The sequence below is a fragment of the Agelaius phoeniceus genome, chromosome 2 (assembly GCF_051311805.1).
Source record: "Agelaius phoeniceus isolate bAgePho1 chromosome 2, bAgePho1.hap1, whole genome shotgun sequence".
NCBI lineage: Eukaryota > Metazoa > Chordata > Aves > Passeriformes > Icteridae > Agelaius > Agelaius phoeniceus.
Genome location: NC_135266.1, coordinates 41,240,281 through 41,262,963, shown reverse-complemented (window position 1 = coordinate 41,262,963; position 22,683 = coordinate 41,240,281). Strand labels below are relative to the sequence as shown.

At 40.4% G+C, this 22,683-nt stretch overlaps 1 protein-coding gene across 12 annotated transcripts in view; it reads left to right on the top strand.

Moving 5' to 3' along the window:
* MBNL2 (muscleblind like splicing regulator 2) overlaps positions 1-22,683 on the top strand; it is a 106,448-nt gene that overhangs the window by 24,968 nt on the left and 58,797 nt on the right. For 10 of the 12 annotated variants that reach the window (XM_054654937.2, XM_054654938.2, XM_054654935.2 and 7 more), the window contains exon 2: positions 12,291-13,130. The exons of the other annotated variants lie outside the window; for them this stretch is intronic. In XM_054654937.2, coding sequence (XP_054510912.1) covers positions 12,957-13,130 — 174 coding nt within the window. In that variant the 5' untranslated portion in view covers positions 12,291-12,956. The remainder of the gene's footprint in view (positions 1-12,290; positions 13,131-22,683) is intronic. 12 annotated transcript variants of the gene reach the window in all.

Below are 22,683 nucleotides of genomic sequence, written 5' to 3'. Positions count from 1 at the left end.
CCTGATGTATTTTGTTCATGAGGTGAAAAAATATAGGACATTAAATTGTGGATTTTCATTCAATTTTACAGAATCATAGCAATTAAATTGACCACTCCCCCAATATGTAAATTGAGTGAACTTTTGTTGTAAGAAAGCATAGAGCTAGAATACCTCTGCATCTTTGTTGTCCCTCTCTTTTCTGTCTTTTTAGAGTATAATTTTTTGGGGGATTGGGGGTTTTTTGGTGGTTTTTTTGGCAGGGGCTGGTGGATTTGGGAGGGCATTTGGTTTGGCTTGTTGTTTCTTTTTGGTTTTGGTTTGGTTTTTTTTTGTGGAGGCTTTTTGTTTGTATATTTTTTTGCTTTTGGATTTTTTGGGGGTTTTGTTTGGTTGGTTTTTTTTTGTTGGAATGTTTTGTATTTTTAGGTGGGTTTTTTTGTTTTTGTTTTTTTTTTATAGTGGATAGTCCTATTCAGTTGCTATAAAGTGGTACCATGGTTTCTGTTCTTTCAGGTCATGGGCAGAAGGATAAATGTGGAGAAAAGCCATTCAAGTAGTTTTTCAGGATTTCTAGAACCTATGCATTGTTATAAAGTGTTTATCTCTGTGAAAGCCAAATATTGATAGTGTAAACTTTGCATCCCTTCAAGTTGTAGAGCATTATTAGAGGGCATATAACTCTGACCAAGTGTGAGGTTGGTTTTTGGTTTTTTTTTTTTGGTTGTTTTTTTTTTCCCTTTTTTTTTTTTTTTTTTTTTTTTTTTTTTTTTTTTTTTTTGGTTTGGGTTTTTTTTTCTGGTCTGGTTTGATTTTATGTCTCACCTGTTTTATCCTGGAAATGCTGTATGAAATGGAAGAAATTTTTACCAGGTCTCTGGGATCAGAGCATGTACAGGCTGACGGCTAGAAGTTGTAAATTCTCTTATTTACAAGCTAAGCAAATATTGCACTAAAATGAGGCACATTCAAAACACATTTAAGTAATTTTTGAAAACTTGTTTCTGGAATAGAAATGTGTGTAAGCATAACAGAAACAGTCCACTTCTTATGTTTATATGTTTTTTTTAATCCCTGAGTGCTGTTGATGATGTTATTTATTTGACCAAATCAAATTTGTTTTTTCTTTTTTGCTATTTATTCACTTTGTAACATAGAAATTTTGACACTGTCTTTCAAAAATGCCAGGCTGTGCTTACCTGTTCTGCCATTGCCAGCAGGACAGAGAAATCTGTGCAGTTACCAGTAAACAGAGATATTAGAAAAAGGTCTGGAAGAGGGCTCTGTCAAACCATTTATAGGAAATGTGTTCAGTTTTCACTGCAAAACATTGCAATTCATTGTGTCAAAGCATGAAAGCACTTGATTTTTCAATGTTTTTTTTTTCCTACTGCTCTTTTCACAGTAAATAGCTGAGTTAAAATAGAAGCTATAATTTGAATATTGAGAAAATTTTTTGATTTAAAGTGGGGACATGCCTGGCTCTGAGACATAGGCTAACACTGCCTAACCTGTATGGCTGCCTAAATCCATTCCCTTTTCAGCTTTTAAGCTAAGAGAAATTAAAACCAAGACTCTATATATTGAAGTTGCTTTTGAAAGATGCTGGCTGGAGTTTTGTTGTGGTTTGTGATTCTTTTTCCTGACATAAACCTGAATGTAGTTTATCTCCTCTTACTGTTACAAACAAATTGACGATATACATGGTAGAAAAATGAGTATGAACTATCCAATGTCCTTACTGGAGGCCAATAAACTTTCTGAGTTGATTTCTGTTTAGCCTTTCAGTGTTTAAATACTTTATCTCCTGTTAGTTGTAAATTAAAAAAAAAAGAAAAGAAGTTACTCTCTAAAATGAAACTGAGTTGAAAAGTAACTTTCTTCAAGTGGCAACGGGTGGTGAGCTTTTTGGACTGAGGGAGACATGTTACACAAATCAAAACAACAGATCAATGTGACCCATTTTCATTGGGTCAGTGCTTCTTAATTGGTGCTCAAGCAAAAAGGAAGGTCAGTGGCTGTACTGCACACCAACCCCAAAATTCGTCATCCTGGAGCTCAGGGGAAAAAAAATGTTTACTTGGTAGGCAATGTCTGCAGATGGTTACTGTGCACTCCTTCCAGTTGTAACTCCATTATTTGCCTCAGGACTAAATAGAAGTATTCAAGACTTCCAGGAAAACAGACATTCACCAGAAGTTGCAAGTCATATGAGAAAAGCTCGTCTCTTCTTTTCTGCCACTAGTTGCAAGAACAGTTTTAGGGGAAAAGCATTCTCTTTCTAAACTTGTCATAGCTATTTGACAGCTGAATACTGGTTTACTAAATGCAAATTTATTTTATTCCAGAAATAAAGAGCTTGCAGAATTTAGCAGAATTATGTATTATCAAATACAACACAGGTAGCCTTTGAAGTTTTATGTGTTGGTTTTGTTTAGGGGTTTTTGTTTTTTCTTGTGGACAAATGCATGAATTTTGAAAATGAAGTTTCTTACTGTCATCTTCACATGGAACATGATTAAATATTTTCTTTATTCACCTTGGAGGACCAAAGATAATCAGGCAGGAAGCCATCTCTGTTTACAACACAAAAAGGCAATCTACCTTCAGAAGAGACCAATAGAGACCAACCTGTTAAATACTAACTTTTTTTCTTCAAGGCCACGCTAAACCCCCCATTTCTGTTTTTTTCTTAACTGGGAAAGGTCTTTGAAAAAATGGCTTTTAATGGGAGATTTCAGCTGCTGTCTGAACGTTAGTATAAAAACACTGTTTAAAAATATTTTTTAAAAAATCATCTTTGAAGATTATTGATTTAACTATCTACTATTCTATAGGTGACTTTAAGGCTAGGTTGCTGTTCCATCTTTAACTACTGTAAGATATGAAGTATTCTGACATAGGCACCTAATCAGGTTTTGCAGTATGTCCTGTGAGATATTTAAGCAGTAAAGCACTTGAATATGTTCTGCTTCATGAGGATTTCTTTAGTTTTGGAAGTAAATAAAACTGGTGTTGTGTATTATGTGCACGCTACTAATGGAGCAAAAGGGGAATTGAATCCTTGTGATAAAATGGACTCTGGTGAAGGCTTGCTTGGCAACCCTCTGAGTACTAAAGATACTGAGGTTTTTCTTTTCCCTGCCAGAAGCACTTTGCCATTGTGATAAGTTTGTTCTTCCAAAATATGTTTGAGATGCTTGTGAAATGCTTTGGGTCTGGTAGAATGCAAGAGTGCCTTGCCTAGGCTCCTTTAGACAGGCTCTCAGTTTTTATTCCTTCTCAATTGGGTTGCTGAAAGAGATCCCTGCTTCTGGGAGTGTTCCTAGGTGATGCAGCTTGGGGTGTGGAGGAAGGGGTCTTGGTGTTTCTTTCTCTTGTGGTAGGTTTTAAGTCTTTTTCTCCAAGCTCCACTTCTCCTGGAGCTTTTAGTTTAACACATTCAGGAGTACGGGTGAAACAACGCAGATTCTCTTGAAGTCTTTTGTAATCAGTCATCTTACTCTCCAGCTCCAAATGTGGTTTTCACATTTTTGTGAATCTCCAAAGTCCTGAAGTGTTTCCTTTCATATCCGTGCTCCTCCCCTGAGAGTCTGTGCTTTTGTCAACAATTGTGAGAGCAGTCAGGCTGCTTCTTGGTATCCTGCTTTTCATGCACATTATAAAGGACATTTCTGACAGCAGCATTTGTAAAAGGGATTGAGGAAATCCGTGGAAGTAAAATTCAGTGAAACCTATTAAATACAAAGACATCAGTTACAGGTTGTTGGGAGAAAATTCATGGAAATTATCACACCCTGCCTGTCCTGGTTCTGCACTCTTCTGAGGACATCTAGTATAAGTCATAGTCGCAGGCTGCATTTTGGGCAAGATGGACTCTTTGGCTCATCTGCTAGGGTCATCCTTTTGTGTATTATTATTCTGTACTCGGGTAAAAGGTGGAGGAAATGGCACAGGAATGCAGGTATTTTATCTCAGAATGGTGATGCTGCTTGAATATAGTGTAGGAAATCTGTTCAGCAGGATGGGTTAAGCACTTAAGAGGCAGTTGGAGTTAATAGCATTAGGTAGTGTTCTTGCTGCCCTCACCTTAGAAGCTTGGTTTGGATGTGCCATGCAACTTCCCAGAGCTGGGTAATTTGTGGAGTATAATAATATATATAATAATAATAATAATAATATATTATTAATAATGCTGTTGGCCATCTTAAAACAGGTGCAGCTTGTGAATTCAACATGTCATTAATTTACATACAGTCCTTGGTTTATTCAGATTTCTCCTTGTCTTTCAATGCAAAGGGGTGCTGTTTGTCACATAAATACCTCAGCAAGAGTTCTGCCTTCTTGAATTAGAGCAAAACTGGACTAGAGAAAATAGAAAATTTACAACAGCCTGAGCTCTTTTAGACTGTGCTCCTGTGTAACAGCATGTTATCGGTCCTTTGGCAGGTGAGAACAGTCATTTGATCACACGTTCCCTCCATGCCAGTCTGTAAAAATTTCACAGTACATAAGCACACTTTTCTATAAATATTTTACAGTCCTAAAAAAATATAAATACAATGCATGTCTGCAGCTGGGTGAGTGGAAGCTCCTAATGCACTGGGGTACCCTTTCCTGGGGAATTGGGTTTGATTAATAGCTATTACATGTTTCACTCTGCCAAAAGCAAAACATTTGTGTCCACAAGAGGCCAAGTGGTAACGTCATTGCTGCCGGGGCTGATTAACTCTGCTTGCTGAGGCACAGAAACAGAAATTGCTTTTGCCCTTTTGTCAAGGTGGGAACAGAATTTTGTGTATGAAATTGATGCACATAGAGGAAAAATCAGGTTAATTTGGACTTAGAAAGTGTTTAAGTTAAAAACTGTGAGAAGGTCCAAGCCAAGAGAGGAGGAGTAGAATAAAAACAAAAGTAGTTTGCTAGAAGAAGAAAACTCTTTTCTGCAATTGCATTTTAACTGAAGTATAACAAGCATTAGTTTTTCCAGCATGACTTCGAAGCAGTTTGGTTTTTGAAAATACTCTTGTGGTCTGTAGTCATCCACTGACCTAAAGTTCAGCAGAAATATTTCACGGTCCATTAGCAAAGTAGTACAGTGGGTTGCTGAAAAGGTCCCAGGCTGTGTGGGTTGTTTCACAGTCAGTGGTACACCTTCCTCCTCACCTACTTCCCCAGGGACAAAGGACATTAGTGTTATTATATTGTAAAGCCAGCTTCAAAGGGAAGCGGCAGGTTTTAACAAGAAGCTCATTGCCATGCTGTAAATAGTGAGGGACATACTAAAAAGCCTGAACCTGGCACATTAGTGATTGTGACAAGGAAAATATGGCTCATTTAGCAAAACTGAATTGAAGGTCATGCTCAGTTTAAATAAAGCAGACTGGTTTTCTAGTCTGTCCCTGGCCTGAACTTCAGTCAGCTTAACTAAAATAGTTAGGATTGTCTCTACGCTGTGTAAAGTGTTCATCTGAATTACAGTTCACAAGTGTTCATTGCTGGTTGTATAACAGGCAAAGACATGTTGCAATAGTTGATCTCCAAGTCAAGCAAATAAAGTAAATAATGTCTTTTTTGTAAGTCCTGGCACTTCTGACTTGAGCTGCTTCATGTTGAATTAATACAAGACCCAGGATTAGAATTTTAGTATTTTTGGCTACCAGCCACCTGATCAAACAAGTGGGCTGCTTCCCTGATATGGCAGTTCTGGCTTCTTCCTCATTTGAGAAATACTGGTTTCCTCAGTGTGACACGGGAGCTGCTTAACATCTTAAAGTGGAAAAAAACGCTTGAAAGTGATTAAAGAAATGTTTGCAAGTTTTGTTTGAAATTTATAGAAGAATTTATACATGCTCTCCTGTAGTTGAATGGCTCTTCTTAAAAATGTTATGGTGACAGAAAGATTTCCCATTCATGTTTGCCATCAAAGAGTGGATGATGTTTTGTGGAAACCTGTCCTATTTTCTCTTGTTTCTTGAATTTAGGGATTATTATTTTTTTGACTCCACAACAGTTCAGAGGAGAGCGAAAAGCTTGGTTCTGGTTTTAATGCTGTCTTTTTACATAACTCTGCAGACACTACTAAACTCTACTGTGCATTGTTTAGTCTTTTTTAGATACCTAGTAAAAGGGTACATATAAAAATATGAATATTAGACACTGGTTTAAAGAGAAGAACACAAAGCTGGCATAGTACTCATTGATGAATTATACCTCTGTACTGATGCATCTCTTCTGGTCCTGTTTCCCTAGTTTGGAAAGCTGATGGGTTGAGAAAAGCCTGTCCACCATGGGAGAATCTCTTGCATGTTCTTTCTTTAAGATGTAGTTTATTGAAATGTGATTAACAAGCATGCTGACTGCCACATTATTTGCCTGTAAAATCACTTCATTTTTTATTTAATTCATGTTGGCATATTTTGATATAGGATCCTGTTTGTATTGACTAGTGGGGAATAGGCTTAAATTAGCGTGTGGTGCCTGAGAGCCAGCCTTGCTTTCCAGGGACAGGGAGGATATCCTGTGGGATACAGCACTGCAGCTAAAGGTGCTTGCAAAGAGGAGCCAGACCTGCTGCAGGTGGGGTGCCCTGTGCTGCCTGCTCTGCTCCCTGCTCCCTTGGAGTGGGACGTGATGGACGCGGTGGCCATGTCTCTGTTGAGTTGGCACGTGCGAGGCAGGGGGCATTGTGCTGCTGTGCTACTCTGCACCTGATGAGGCAGATCAGAATGGATCCAGCCTGGGATTAAGCTGCAGTCTTGCTTTCCTCAGCAGGGAGTTTGGGGGAGCTCAAGAGAGAACTTCACAGGGGAGTCAAGGAAATGGCAAGTAGCTGGCATTTAAAGCAACAGTGGAGTGAGCTTGTGGAGTTGTGGCTGTCCTTTAGTGGGCAGCTTATCTTCTGTTTGGAGGCTTTGAATGCTATTTAAAGCATAAACAATGGGGGGAAAAGGACATTGAAGAGCGTATATGAGGTTTAGTTGAAAAATGGAAGCGAAGTTCCACTGTCTTTTGGACTAAAGCACTTGCCGGTGTCTTCTAAACATACGTCTGTGTCCTGAAGGATTTGAAAGTGGAGTCCTCTATGCAGCTGCAAACAAGAGGTATGACTTAGTGAGATTTGAGTTTCCTTTGCAAATAGGTCAACTGCTGAAGAAGCAGCAGCTTTTTGAAGGAACACAATTCTTGTCAGTAGTCTGAGGATGCATCTGTGTAGTGGGGCACATTGGTTAATCTGTGTTTTCGGATGTCCTGAGGCATCTGGAGATGGTTGTGTTTTGTTCCACATCATCTGACCCAGGTGAAATCATTGATTCAAAACTAGTGAGTCCAGGTTGAAAGAAATCGCTAAACTATTTTTTTCTTACAGATCAGTTTATTTCCTGAACAAAAAGGAACATCATGAGAATCTGAGTTAAAGTAGTGTGTGGTCAAGACACTGCTGGTTCATGAACTTGTGCTGTGGGATGTGAAATTAGTGATGCTTATGGTTAACCCTGTCTAAGGGTAGAGACTGTTTTTCTTTTTCTTCCAGCTTCCAGCCAGACCTTAAAATTTTGACATTAAATGCTTTGTGCCTGGTGTCTCCTGCAGGTTTTTCTTTGTTAAAAAGTTTCTGGAATTTAAGACTATAACCATGATTTTCTGTGAGAAAGCAACATGAGATTTTGTTTATGTGTAAATGGATAAAAGTTGTAGAAGCAACCTGTTTTGGGCCAAGGGCTTAAAATTGTTTCCCTGGGGTTAGAGAGTTGACCTTGGTTTTCCTGAAAAAGAGCTCACATTTGGATGAGAAAACAGTTTGTCCCTGAAGAGTGGCAGTATAAGTATGCTGGGTTTGAAAACTGAGTTTTCAGTACATTGTGTTGGCATGGCAGTATCCAGCAGGTCATTTGTGGTGGCTGTAGATAGGTCCTGAAGGTGAGTTTTTTCCCACCTGAGGTCATGTGTTTAACTGAATTTCGGCAGCAGTCTGTAAGTCAACATGTTCCTCCCTGCTAGTGACCTAGAGAAGGCTCACCTTGCTTTCACAGCTTAGTGAGTCTCTGGGGTTTGAGGAGTGTTTTCGTTTTGGTTTTTTTGGGTCTTTGTCTTCAAAACAGAGCATTGTTTACAAATTATCAAACTTGTATAATAATAATACAAATTATCAAACTTGTACTTGGCTAAGTATATTTAGTACATCTCTTCTGTCTGGGAAAGAAGAGCTTATATACTTCAAACTGCACAGTCCCCTTTAAGTACAACTGAGGGTTTTCTAACTTTTTAATTCTTACGTTTCTGCTATATTTATAGAAGAAATATATGGATCATGTTGATAAATTTTGACAGTAGGAGCAACAAATTGAGCCCCAGTGTTGACATCTCTTACTGAAGATTTTGATGTGATGAATAATACAGAGTGTTTAAACCTCAAAAAGTGTAAAACTGTTTTAACACCTTCTGGGTGGACTTAGTGGTTCCTCTAGATATCTGTGGTGAGACCATGTAGAAGACTGTGCTCCTTTACTGGATGTCATCACCTGCAGAGATGACTTTTGAAGATGGGGCTGCTCATTACTACGTTACCTACTGAAGCCATGAGTATATCATGTCCAGGAAGTCTCAGTTTCACCATCAGACAGATACTGCATGATCCATTGCCACATAATCTGGCTGATAAGTAAAACTACTGTACCAAAGCAACTCATATTTTGTAGATAGTAAGAGCTCCTATTTTCCAGCTGAAAAATCCAGCTGGTTCATAATAGGGCAGGGCTTTGTATTCACTTGCAATTCCCAAAGATGAGGCTGCCCTGTATTTCTCTGAGAACTTTTTCTCTGGGCTTCTAATGTCTGTGTGCTTTGTCTTGTTTACTAATTAAAAGGATTTTTTTTTTCTTAACCATGACAAAGGCCTTCTAGTCCTATGCCTTGCTAGCTTTCTGTGAAAGGGAAGTGCTGCTTATCCTAAAAGGGATCCAAAGCTAAATAACTTTTACAAATACATGTCCATGAATTTCATTTCACTTAACCTGCAAAAAGCTGCATTTGTAAGTGTGAATTCTTGATCAATTCCATCGATTCAACTGTGTGAGAGACTGAAAATAAACAATAATAGTTGTAAAAAGACAAAAATAATTTGTTCTTATGTTGAGTACTTCTTTCATCTTCAGTAAGAATATTTTGCAGCTCAGTTGTTTGTTTGTAAGTTTTGATAGCTTGTTTAGCTACAGTGGTGGGTGTTGTCTTGAGTTGGGATCATTAATGGTAATAACAACAAAACAACTAAACAAAACCATAAGGCAAACAAAATCTTCTGCCAGGATAAGGGACACTTCGTGCTGAGGGTTTTATGCCAGTGAGGTACCATTGGTTTTGTCAGGACAGCTAACTTCAGCTGATGTGTTGGGACACAATTAGAAATAGTGGGAAGAGGAGCAGAGTTTGCATTTGCAAAACCTACTGGTTTTCTCCAGATGGATGGGTTTTGCAATACGCAAGGTCTGGGTTAACCATGATGTTAATAATGGTGTGTGACCTTGCAGGCATTTTATTGAGGATTATTGTTGTTATATTTTCTTATATAAACTCCATTCATTTCCCTTATTTACTTCCCTGTTTACTCAAACTGCTGGAGTTTTTTCCCTGTAACCACAGCCTCTTCTGCTTTCCTTCTAAAATTTCCTCTTGGCCCTCTCTCTTCCAATGTTCACAGCCTTTCTCCATCTTTCTTCCATTTGCTATGAAGTCTCTCCCTTCTTTTCAGTTTCATAACCAGCCATTTCCTTTTCCTACCTTCCTCTCCCATTTTTTTCCTTCCCTTGAGCACTTTCCTCATATGTTGAATTCTACTTTTCTTGACTTCTCCAAGAAGAATAATTTTACTCTCTGCTTTGTCTTTTCTCTCCCTCCTCCTTGTTTTGTGTCCCTCATGTTCAGGTTTTCAAGGTGGCATCTCTTCCTTCATCCTCCTGGTGCAGGTGATGGGCAGAGGAGGTATGACAGCTGCCTAGCACGTGATTGTGAACGCATAGGTCATGTAAGTGGTAGGGATGAAGCACTCCAAATTGTTCTGTCTTCACCATGTTTGAACTTGCCTCCTGCTGAAGGCATGGCCTCCTTCAGAAAGGAGACAGGACTCAGTTCTGTCTCCTGAGTTTTTACCAGTAGGAACTTCTGAGGCACTTGATGACTCTTGAGAAATCACATGGGGTTGTTATGTTGGACAAGACATGGATTTTAGAGACAAACTTTTCGTGCTTCCCTTTCTTTAGAAAATCTTCATGTAGCATGAGGGTAAGAAATAGGATGATACTGTGTTTCACTCTTCTACCCTGCACCCCCAAATGCTTTTTGGTGTGAATTCTTGCTGTAGTCTCACAAATCTTGTATGTGATTCTGCTGTGCACTTCTTTTTTAAAAACCATGGTTACTGCCATTTCTATACTGTGTGCTGTTTGCTTTGCTGCCACGTGCTGTGTCTGGTTTTTTTCAGTCTTAACACCTACTACTTGAGAAACAACTTTGTCAATTTTATGGTGTGCAGCCCTGCAGAGTATTACTACTTGTGACTTTCAGCAGTGTGCAGTATAACATTTACCCTTTTCCCAAAATTTCCGTCTGTCTCCTACATCTATTACTGAAAACCGTTACTGACATTTCTGAATTGGAATGTGTGGCTCTAGGGAGAGTATTTCCTCTTTTACATTTAGCCAGCTAAATCATCAGCCCAACAAGCTATCAGCTCAACAAGCCCTTGTGGAGAGGCTCTTCTTGTATTTCCTCCTCTCTTTCCCTTTCATCAGTTATGAGTATTTTCTCACCTCTTTGTATGCTTTTAGCTTAATCTCATTCTTCATTGATGCTGTCAGACAACATTGATGGAATATTTAATTTGAGGAGTTTGTAATTTATGTGCTGTACTATAATGGCATATAATTATTTCAAAAAGTACTGATTCTCTTGCACCTTGTTCTTCATGACCAAGTAAAGCTAAGTGTCATCCAGACCCATCTTATTGCACTTTGGACTTGAAACTGAATTTTCAGCAATTAGCATTGCGTTTCCTTTATTCATGCTAGCAGTAGGAACTTTTGGTGGAAGTACTGGTCACATAGTAAAACCCCTTTTGGTAGCATTACTAAGTAGTAGAAAAGCCTTTTGATGTGAAGACCTAGAAGTCAGAACTGGGATCTGATCCTGAAACTGGGTGTGAGTAATTCTTCCTTAACAAACAATACTGACTTCAGTTAAGGCCAGTGAATGGAAGCACAGAATGGTAGTTGTTCTGACATGGAAAAGCTGACAGTGATTTTAGAAGTATTTTTACTGACGTATTTTAAAATCTCACTTATTCCAGTCTTTCCCCTTTTCTTTTTTCATATACAAAAATAATCCATCAACTGTTTCTGGCTGGTATTTGAAAAGTAAAAGTTCTGTTCCTTTGAAGCTAAGTAGAAGGAAACATCATATGCATGATTTCATTGTCTGTATATAAAATATAGTTAGTGATTAAATATTTTTGTAATATCTAACCCTTTGATTTTCAAATCTGTTTTTCTGTAAAATATCCTAGGTATTTTATAGTGCCCAAACAGTTTAAGTGCCATATTGGAATCTGATGTTTTGATGCTGAAGGATGTATTTGCAGAGGTACACAAAGGCTAATTAAACCAAAAGAATATTTAGATAAAGACTGCTTCATAATAGAAAGGACTCATTGGAGCACGGTGACTTGGTGGTTAAGCCCTTTCATGAAGCCCTTATGGAACAGCGTGTGGGTTAATGGGAAGACTAACTATATTGTCTGCATCTGGAGGGGTTCTATTTCCTATAATTTTGGAATTACATTTTTTGGTTTCTTTTTTTGTTAAAAAATAGACGGAGATGAAAAAAATCTGAGCAGAGTACTACCATCCTGGTTTCTAAGGAAGAGCAAGTAATGAGTAACAATTTAGAATGTAGTAACACAGTCTAAAGGGCCGAGTGATAAATTAATGGAAAAGGGTTCTTGTATACAGTTTTGGAGACTAAGCACATTTGATTGAATTGTTTCACAACTAGTGTGCCTAATTATTGTGTCTGCCACATTCATCTATTTAAATCATTCCCAACTTTTGGATTGCTGCCTGGAATATTACTGCAGTACGTGTTTCAACTGGTTATTCCCCTATCACGTGTAACTTCACAAAGGAGGGTAGTTTTTTTTTTTTTTTTTAAGAGTGAACTTTGGCTGTATGTTTATAATATCTGATAAAAAGAGACTGTAGGTTTCATAATGTTGATTTGAATGAGTTGCACGTGAACTGAAGCTGTATTTGTTTTGTCAGGTCAGTGACTTAAAAAGTGCCTTTGCCAAGTCACTTTTACGAGCGAGGACTGCTACGCCTGTGTTCTCAAAATCCCGTCTTTGCCAGCCAGACATTGCCTTCACCTTACACCTGGCAGAAGATACCTCAGCTGTCTCCATTTGCCAATTAGTTGATGGGAAACTGAAAGCAGAAAAAGGATTATTATTATTATTATTATTCCTGGGACATGAACAAATGACCGCATTGCTTCTCTCATGTAATCAATACCAGCAAGCAACCATCAGAGGACTGCTATTCTATCAAGGAGTGCCATTGCATTGATGGACCTTGGCTTTAAACCAGTGCATCCGTGATTACAATCAACAAACCCACGTGTTTTACAGACAGAAATGCGACTGAGCATGTGTTTTCCCAGCCAAAAGTCTACGAGCGGGACTTAATGATTGATGAGTGACTGCGTGCTGATAAACTTTCTCTGCTTGTTCTGCTTTGTGTGCATTGGACGTTGTTAATCGTCCCCCACTGCTTGGTTTTTTTAACTTTATTTTTCATTAGAATTGAAGTTTTTTTTTTTTCTGACTTCCTTCCCCCCCCTCCCCCCCTTTCCTTTGTCATTAGTTTTGGAAATTTCTTCAGCATAATTCACCTGACAGCAACTTACAAGTTCAAAATCAGCTTCTCATCATGGCTTTGAATGTTGCTCCCGTAAGAGACACAAAATGGCTGACATTAGAAGTGTGCAGGCAGTTTCAGAGGGGAACTTGTTCACGCTCTGATGAAGAATGCAAATTTGCACACCCCCCTAAAAGTTGCCAGGTTGAAAATGGAAGAGTTATTGCCTGCTTTGATTCCTTAAAGGTAAGAAAAAGAAACTGCATGTATAGTGAAAATGCTACTATATCGTAGTGAAAGTAAAATAGGAAATGATGAGTGATTCGTTCCTGGTGAGATGTATATTGAAACAAATGTTGTTTATCATAATGTTTGTTTACTGAAGCTTTTAAAATTTCTTTCTAAGGTTTTTCTTTTTCAAATGTCACTATGTTGTTTACAAAAATTGCATGTGACTGTGGGATACAGAATTGGTTGCAGCTGGTAGGACAATTGTATTCTCCTGAGTACATTTTATTAATTATAACTGTTTCCTGGTAAATGAAAATACACAGTGGCACAATACTATGCCATTCCCAGAGTCCTAAAGAAACAAATCATAGGGAAAGAGTGCAGATTTTTTCATTTAGATCAACATAAGTGAGAAAAGTCTATCCATTAGTTCAGATTTGACACAAGGGTTATTTACTCTTGGTATTGGGGACTCAGGTAAATTAATATCATTGGTAATTACATGTATGGATAGTGCAGATATGAGCTTAAGTTTAGGAGGAGCAAAGGGATTTTCTTCTTTGGAGGGTATTTAGCAATCATATTGTTAGGGTATCAGCTTCTTTGGACTTCCTAATGACATCAGGCATGCTTTAGAAAACTGTTTTTAAAAGTTCTGTGAAAACAGTTCATGTACTGCATAAAAGATTGATCCCTTGGGATTTGAGGAGTATGCAGTGTTTTCCATGATGATATATTTGTGTTCTCATGTCAACAGAAGGAGAAAGCTTATTTCATATAAATAATTAAAGGGTAGAATTGAGAATTTCAAATTTTAGTTTGAAAGTTTTACTTATGACTTTATCTTCTGGGCATGGGAGAATGTCTTGGCTCGCTCTTTTAGCTCTGAGGATCAAAATTTCAGTTACCAACAACTCTTTTACTGTGAAAACATCAGTCTGAAAGATAAGAAAACTCAGGGTGGTTTATTTCCATTATAACTTTTTTTTTTAATGCAATGCAAAATATTGTGTTAGGCATCTGCCTTCTGGTTTTTCTCATTTTTTCTTTTCTTTTGAAGATTTAGAAGACAGTATCTCAGGGGAGATATTTATGAGGGGGTTATGTTCTGTATATCTGTCCTGTAAGGCAGAAGAGCACCTTTGGAGTCATGGCAGTATGTCATAGAGGGCTATTAATGACCTTAATCCATGGATTACTGCACGATAAACTGTAACAGCTTCTTTGTAGATGTTCTTGTATGTTGGTTGTCTGCCAGTGGGATTTTTGTTTTTAAACAAGCAGACTAGTGTCTGCAGCAAGTGGGCAATACTCTGATTTTACAAAAACTAAGCAGGTCAGTGGAAGGGGGTTTTATGTACTATTTTTATGTGCTGTAAATTCTCAGATCTGTGGCTGGGAGGCTGGAGATAAGCAGCAGGACTCGGTCACCCCTGGGCTGGCAGGACAGTGGCTCTGCAGTGAAGGAGGTGCTGCTGCTGCATCATCCTGGCCAAAGCAGTGATGCACCTGTCCTTGATGCCTCACAGTGGAGTTGCCAGCTACTCAAGCTGGAGATTTTTGTTCAGGGATGGTTATTGTCTGCAAATAAAAACTGGAGTCACAGACTAAGCTAATAATACCATGAAGAGAAATCCTGAGGGATCACAGTGGATAATTTACTGACAACCAGCATCATTGCTCAGTGGAGAGAAATCCAAAACCCTGTAAAAAATGTAGTTAAAGCAAGGAGCCGTGTTTTCACCTAGTGTGGGAGGACATCTATCCTGAAGGGCCAGCCCACTTCAGCCCAGCTCTGGTGGCTGAAGTGGTGCTGCTCTGTCCCACTGCCCATCATCACCCTCTCTCATGCAGAAGAGAGCATGCACCTGTGCCTTCCATCTTGCATCTTCTAGTTGAGTCTAATGGGTTAAATTGCTGGGAAAGATGGGATTATAGCAAGAATTCAGATTTTGGCCTGAAGCAACAGAGGTGGAGGAGGCACAGGTTTCTTGCCACCAACTCTGCTACAGGTTGAGGGAAATCCAATAGGGGGATGACAGTGCCTTCAACTGCAGCTCCTTGGCTCTGAGCACGAGTTGGAATTGTGCATTCCCAAGTGTTACCTGATCCTGCTGTGCACAGGAAACTATTTGGGACCACTGTGGGTGCAGGGCTCTGGGCTGTGCTGCCTGGTGTCCTCACAGTCATAATCTCAGTTATTCAGAAGAGTGCCTGTAAATTGACATTTCCACAGCAAGAATGTGTGTGCCTGCTTAGGTCAGCTTGCTTATATTGCCAGCTGAGGGACTTTAAGTTAGTCACAAAAACCTATTTGGTATGTAGCTTTTGGAAGAACTGGTGTTAATCATACAGTTTCAGGATGAGGCTTTGGCACTTAACAAGCGGGATGACTTTTCATGTAATTGAACAAGCAAAATAGTCTAGATAAAATCAGAATTTAATTTAAGAAAAACAAGAGCTATTTTCCTTGCTGAACATTGAACCACAGTTTAAATGCAGGCAATTATTTAGCATTTATTTACATAGCATCTAGAGCTCTGGAGACTTAGCCTTTTAACTGTCTTGGTTTGGTATACCTGCTGTAAAAATAAATTATGCTGAGTCTCTGGATAAACTTCTTTCTAGCCAGAAAAGACAATTTTATTTTTTTTTTAGTCTGTGCTTGGTTACATTTAGGTAGTGCCTGGTAGTTACAGCTGCTCCCTTAGAAGTCAGTCAAACAAGATACAGGACTCTGAGACAGACTTTCCTTTACACACTGATTGATCAAAAGAGTCCCTGTTCTGGATAGGGAGATATGCTCCCCTGCATGCCATCTTCTCACCAGATTTCCAGGGCAGACAAGGGAGCATGCTATCAGTGTCTGCCAGCTGGATCAGACTACCAGAGCACCAGTAGGAAGCTGCAGGAGAGAGTCCAGTGGAAGGTCACAAAGATGATGAAGAGACTGAAGCATCCCTCTCATAAGGAAAGTCTCAGAGAGCTGGCACTGTTCAGCCTGGAGAAGGCTCAGGAGGATCCCATCAGTGTGTATAAATACCTGCAGGGAGGGTGCAAAGAGGACAGAGCCAGGCTCTGCTCAGGGATGCCCAGTGACAGGGCTGGAGGCAGCAGGCACAACCTGAAACACAAGAGCTGCCTCTGAACATCAGGGAGCACTTTTTCACTGTAAGCACTGGCACAGGTTGTCCAGAGAGGTTGTGGAGTCTCCATCCTTGAAGATCCTCAAAAACTGTCTAAGATACAGTCCTTGGGCAGTTGTCTCCAGGTGACCCTGCTTGAGCAGGGGATTAGACCAGGTGACATCCAGAGGACCTCTTCAACTTCAACTATCCTGTGACTGTGGGAACAGAAGCACCTTGACATAGACTTTTCCATAGTTTTAGGATTTTTCTCAGCTAGCAAAAGCTGCTTTTGGGACCAAAGGATGTAATCCCAGCCAGGGACACTTGCCTCTAAGCCCTACCATGCCCTCCTTTGTGCTCCCACTTCTCTCTTTGTGATTGTGCAGCGTACCAGGTTGGAAACAGAAGTTGTTGCTGTAGTTGCTGCAGAAGAGAAAAGGGCTATGTGGCACCAGCAGAGCACTGGATCCCTTCTGCCAGTGACAGTGCTGTGGCCTTAGGCTGCCCTTCTGGAGTAACATAATTGCACCATAATCCAAATTTTCCTGTATTAAAGAAGTATCTTTGTAGTTCCAGTGGTACCAAGTAAAAGGTCAACAAAATTTAATGGACCTTGTTTACTTTTTTAACTGAGAAGGCATTTTTGGCTCCCAATACCTATCCTTGCAATACTTGACTTTAAACGCAGCAAAAGTTGCGACAGCAACCCGTTGGACTGATTACAGCTTTGAGGAGCCAAAATGCTCGCTGTGGAAGACTGTCTGGGCTCTGAATATCCTTCATCTGTGAGATGCTCCAGGCTAGACAGAAATAGCTAAAGACTAATGAGCCTGGGTCAGATTCAGGCCGGAAACCTGCTGGTTTCAAGCCAGCTTCTGCTCTATGGGCTTCTGAGAGGCAGCTCAGCATTTGTTTCTCCCTCTTTGGTGAAGGACAGAGTCTGCTCTGTTCTGAACAGGGCATCTGTGGGTTTTTAAGGGAATGCAGGTGGATCATGCCTGAGTGGTGGATGGTGGATGTAGCAGTTGGACAGATGTGTGCCCAGTAGGTGGCCACAACGTTGCCGTCAGCAGAGAGGCTCCAGCCAGGAGAGGCCCCTCATGACTGGGTCACCAAACAAACACACCCAAAACTTATGGGCAAGTGACCTTGGTGAGCTTAATGTGAGGATGAAAGTGTCTCTGGGCTAATCCGGGTCACTGTGCTTGAGGTGAATGAAGGGGACCTTTCCTGGCAGGGCCCTGAGCCCTGATGGTGGGTGGGAGGATAAAGGGGCTGAGGAGGCACTGCCAGAGCCTTGTCTGCTGCCATAACCATCCTGAAACCTTTTTGGAGCCCTTACAGGCTCCCCTTTGGATGCCTTTGGAAGCGGCTGTGAAGTGAAGTGACCTGTCTAACACAAAAGTTTGAATTTCAGAAACTGCTTCATTTATGATTTTGTACTTCTCCCTGGGTTGAAGTAGCTTAATTTAAAATTGAATAATGTGCATGTGTAACATTTAATATATCACATTTAGATCCCTCCAAGTTGGACACTATAAGCAAATCTGTTTTCAAGGCTTTCTTGTCCTGGTAGTAGTAAAGAACAAAATCCTTTCAAAGGAATACTAATATATAATGTAATGTGTAATATAACGTGTGAGGACAAGAACATGCAACACTTTGCTGTATTTGAATTGGAATATTTTTTGAAAAACCACATTAAAATGAATGGTGATATTTTGGAGGGGGAAAAGGGGAAAGTTTGACAGATAAGAAAATACAATCATGTGTTTTGCTTAGAGTTAACTCTTACATTTGCAGGCAAGTCTGAATTTTCAGTCCTGGTGTCATTTCTTGACTCAGATTTATACCCTTTCTGCAGGTCAGCTACTAGAAGGATATGTTGTCTAAGTTAATGCAGGTAACAGAGATGGTATCTTGAAGATACTGTTGTTGCAAGTTTTATGGTGGTAACAAGGAAGCAAAAGCTTCTTTAGGAGCTCCTGATAACTTTTTAGGTTTTTCATTAGTGCCTAAACCCTTCAAACTCTTCTACGTATTGAGCTAGCAGACTGTTGTGAACTGGTCATCTGCATTTTCATGAAAGCCTTTTAAGAATATGTCTATCTGGTCTCATTTGGCACCACAGAATAAAAAGTAACTGAAAGCTGTGCATAGACTTGCTTACCAAACTAAAAGGTTGCTGGGAAAAAAAATAGAAATTTTAGGAACATCCACTATGTTGAAAGATTTGGAACTGAAAATAATCTTTTTAAGATGGCCTCAGCTTTATTCAGAAAAAGGGGGGTAAAAGGCTTTGTAAAGTGAGCAATCTGTTTGTACGAGAATGAGCTCAGAGTTGGGAGGCAGTAGGTAGTCATTTGTCTTCCTGTAATTCTTTTGTGGGTCTCTGAATGTTTTACAAATGTCAGGGACTCAGGATCATTTCACAATTTGAAATAAGTGGTACCTGCTCACACTTGGCAGGTGAAACATTCTGAACAGACTGTGGATGAGCATGGAAAGGGGATTAGCTAGTTTTGTCTATACTAGAAAGCATTTAAAATGAGTGTTTATAGTGTCCTAGCTGGCTGAATTTTTGTCCATCATTTGGTTATGTGGTGTGACAGAGTTCAAAGACAAGGTGAGTTCAAGGACTGTGCCCACAGCTGGTGGGAAAAAATGACTGAAATGGGCAAAGTAATTTCTCTTGGGCAACAGAGTGGCTTATACCTCCTGGGCCCATGAATTCTGCCTGCTTTGCTTCACAGTGACCCAGTTTCAGCAGGATGTTAGGGAATAGGCTGCCCTTTTCAGTAGTTGTGGGCTCTGGGGATGTGGAACTTGCAGGGTGTAACTTTTCAGATGGAGGATACAGAATCCAGGTCTCATTCTTCCTGCAGAACAGCTTACTTTTTCAGCCACCTCTGCTTTTTTCTTGTGAAATGTCCAATAATCTCTAGGTAGTCTGAGAACACTACCTGGCAGAAGCTTTCATGTGTCTGAGTTACTGCAAAGTGTGGGTTTGAAGAGAAAGTGCCAATCAAGGCCAGTTTTAGAAAACTATTAACTCTGTGGAATTAACTGTGACTGAATTAACCCTGTGGGCTCCCTCAGAGTATCAGAATATCAATGGCCACCCTCGGGCCAACCAAAGCCCCATTTAGCCCCATGACCCAGTAGTGGGTGTCTTGGATGTGGTGTGTAAACATGCAGTGGCTTCCTGGAGTGCTCTGCTGGCTCCTAGGGATGTGATTCCCAGGGGCATTGAGAGCCAGACATGGTACACTTGTACCCAATAGTTCTCAGTCACCATCTTTCCACTGGATTTGTCCTGCTCTTTAGACATGCTCACATTCAGCATGCACAGCAACCTCCTCCACAACTTCATTACATACAGCATGGAAACTTAACTTCTGTTGTTCTTTTCAAACCTCCCCATCCCATGGATACCCCCAGTTCTTGTACTGCAAAACAGAAGAGATTCTCCTCTAAATTGTCCTAAGGGTGAAACTGGGTGGGTTTTTTCCCGCTGACTTCACTCTTGAAGGGGCATGTTTCTCCCTGGTGACTTCAAAGGAAGCCTTATGAGAGAAGGTTTTAAATCTGCTTTGTGAAAATGCTGTTCTCAGGACAGGTATCATTCCCAAAGGCCCTGCTTTTTCAGGCTATGGCAATTTTTGCACTCAGAATAAAGTGCTGCATGGAATTATGCCATTCTATTTCCTGAGACTGTATTTCATCTTATACCCAATCCAACTGTGAGCAGCTGCTAAAAAGAGGTGGTTACATCCAGGCCTATCATAGCTAGCTCCCCATTTTTATCTCTGTTCAGGTGGTCATGCAGCCATGCAACTGGAGTTGATCCAAAGGAAAGGGAAAAACTACGTTAAATATAAGTTGAAACTACACATTTGGGCAGCACCATCTTGCATAAATTGAGATAAAAGGGGTTTAAAAATGGATAAGCTTTTTTTGAAGACCTCTCCTTTATCTCTGAGCTTAGGGACTCTTAGTATTCCTTGTTTGTTTAATAACCTGTTCTTGTTTGTTTTCTGATAAAAACTCTCTATGTTCCCCTGTAGTCCTCAGCAGGCACAAGTTCCTTTAATACTTCCTTTTTCCTGTTTGTCTCCCTCATATCTATTCATGCAGCTGTCTCCATGCCAGCTCTTCTGGCTTTGAAGGGTTAAAAGGAAGGTAAAATTAAAAACCAAGTAGCTGAACTGCTGGGCTGACATACTTAAAAATTCATGAGCTTGACTTAAATTGGTAAAGAGAGAAACTGCAATAAGCCTTTAGCCGTTGTATTACATGGTGTTTAGCTTTTTAATTTTTTTTAATCTTATTTTTTTTAAAAGGCTGTTGATCACTGCAGAGGGCACCATGTTCTTTGCTAGGGTTTGTCTCTCTGCTGAGAGGAACATTTTTGATTTATCTCAGAAGACAGTCTGGAGGCACAGCTCATCCCAACCACCTGTGGTGCTTAACCTGCAGGAGCCCTGGTGAGCTGCTAGAGCTAAGCCAAGGGCTGGCCTCTGTGGCAGAGGGCCACTAGCCATCAAGGCAGCTCAGAGGAGCAAGTCTTAAGGCAGAGGCATGGGCAGCAGGTTCAGACCGAGGCTGTGAAGAGCAGAGAAGTTGAAACAGTTGAAGTTCATTACAGAGCCTGCTACAAAAGCTGTGTCTCCTTCAAGGCCCTGTTTTGTTTCCTCTTTTGTCTTTCTCAGCAGCCGCACCAAGAACATGAAGCCATCCTGGCTGTCACTGCTATCACCTGTCACCACCTGAGCTGCCAGATTGGAAAACTGCACACCTTGTTGTAACTTAAGTTCCATTTTCAAAGGAGAATGCAGTTGGATACTGAGTTTCCCAGGCCCTCCTTCCCTCTGAAGTCACAGGCAAAGTGGCTTCCCAGTGGTGTGGTTCAGCAGCAAAGCCTCTCTGTGGTCAGAGCCGGCACTTGTCACCAGCAGATGTGTCACAACAGCCTGTCATCGTCCTCTGGCCTGTTAGGGCCACCTGATGAGAGGCACGGGGGTGTTACCAGTGCAGTTTCCAGATGTGAACTAGGGAGTGTTACCAGTGCTGTTTCCACTGCTGGTTTCAGTGTGTTAGAGCTAGCTGAGCAGGACCTGCACTGGGGATGAGGATGAGCACAAGAAGCAGAAATGGTTGAAAGCAAAAGCAGTTAAAGAACAGTCACTGAGGGAGGTAGTACAAATCTGTCCTCTTGTTCACTGAAGTGTGTTATCCTGAAGGACCAAAGGAGTATGTAGTAGTTCCTGGGCAGCAGTCTTGCTGGGTTGAGTTAACTTTTGAAGCTTCCTTCTTCCAGAATAGACTTGCAAAGAACATTTCCAGGTGCTGTGCCATACCCCTTCACATCAGATGCAGCTGCCACTCGGTTATCAGTCTAAATCTTATTAGGCGAAGAAGAGCAGCAAGGCAGATTAGTTATGGCCACAGGAAACCTTGGATGAAAGGGCATGGTGTTTGCCAGATGTTCTTCAGATTTTCAGGCACTCCAGGGTGTTTCATATACCCATCAATTCACTCTGTAGATTTTGTTGCTGCACAGATCCATGCTCCCCTAAGCCTTATAATAACCAGTTTGTGGGTGTAGTGAAGGCAAAATTCAATCAGAGTCTCTGACTCATCCCATCACTAGGATTTTGAACACAAGAGCAATTGCTCACTGCCCACTCCTCCCCCACGCTCCCTATTAACTCAGGTCACTCACTGTTCCCACAGGCTTGCTCTCTCCAGGTCTCCCCACCTACTCCTTCATTTTTCTGGCAGGTGGTTCCTCTTTCATTCCAGGTGCTTTTTTTTTTATTCTCCTTGGCCTTGTGTACGTAGCTTTCACTCAGCTCAGGCATCAGCTGTTCTTCCCAAGCTGTTATACTTCGACTGCATCATAAAATACAAAGGACAAGGTTGTGCTTGTCTGATGGAAAAGCCTAGCAGAAACAAGACTTGTATTCCTATTGGTCCATTTCATCCCCAGCATTTAAAAGATATTTAAAATCTAAAAAATCAATACAAGAGGAATTGGGGAGTTTATTTGCAAGACTGTTTGACAACTGTGCCCTCTCCCAACTTACCTCCTCATATGAGGACTGGCACCTTTTTTACAGGAGATTAACTTCATTGGAAACCTATTGCAATAAAAGGAAAACTCTGGTGGTTTTAGAGATTTTGGAACATCACTGAAAGCCCCTTGTGAGGTATAAGTCCCACAACTGAAATGCAAAAGACAATTAGAAGTATCCCTTTTTCTGTGACCTTGATGTTTGTCTTGTGGCTGTGGGCATGGTGTGCCACCCACTATTAGATTCCTGCAAGGTCTTGACCACAATAAAGAAGAAATTAATAATGGTGAAAATAAACTGTCTTCTCCTCTGCTTTGTTAATGAATTGTTTTACAGGGGAATGTGAGCAGTGCTTCAAGAGTC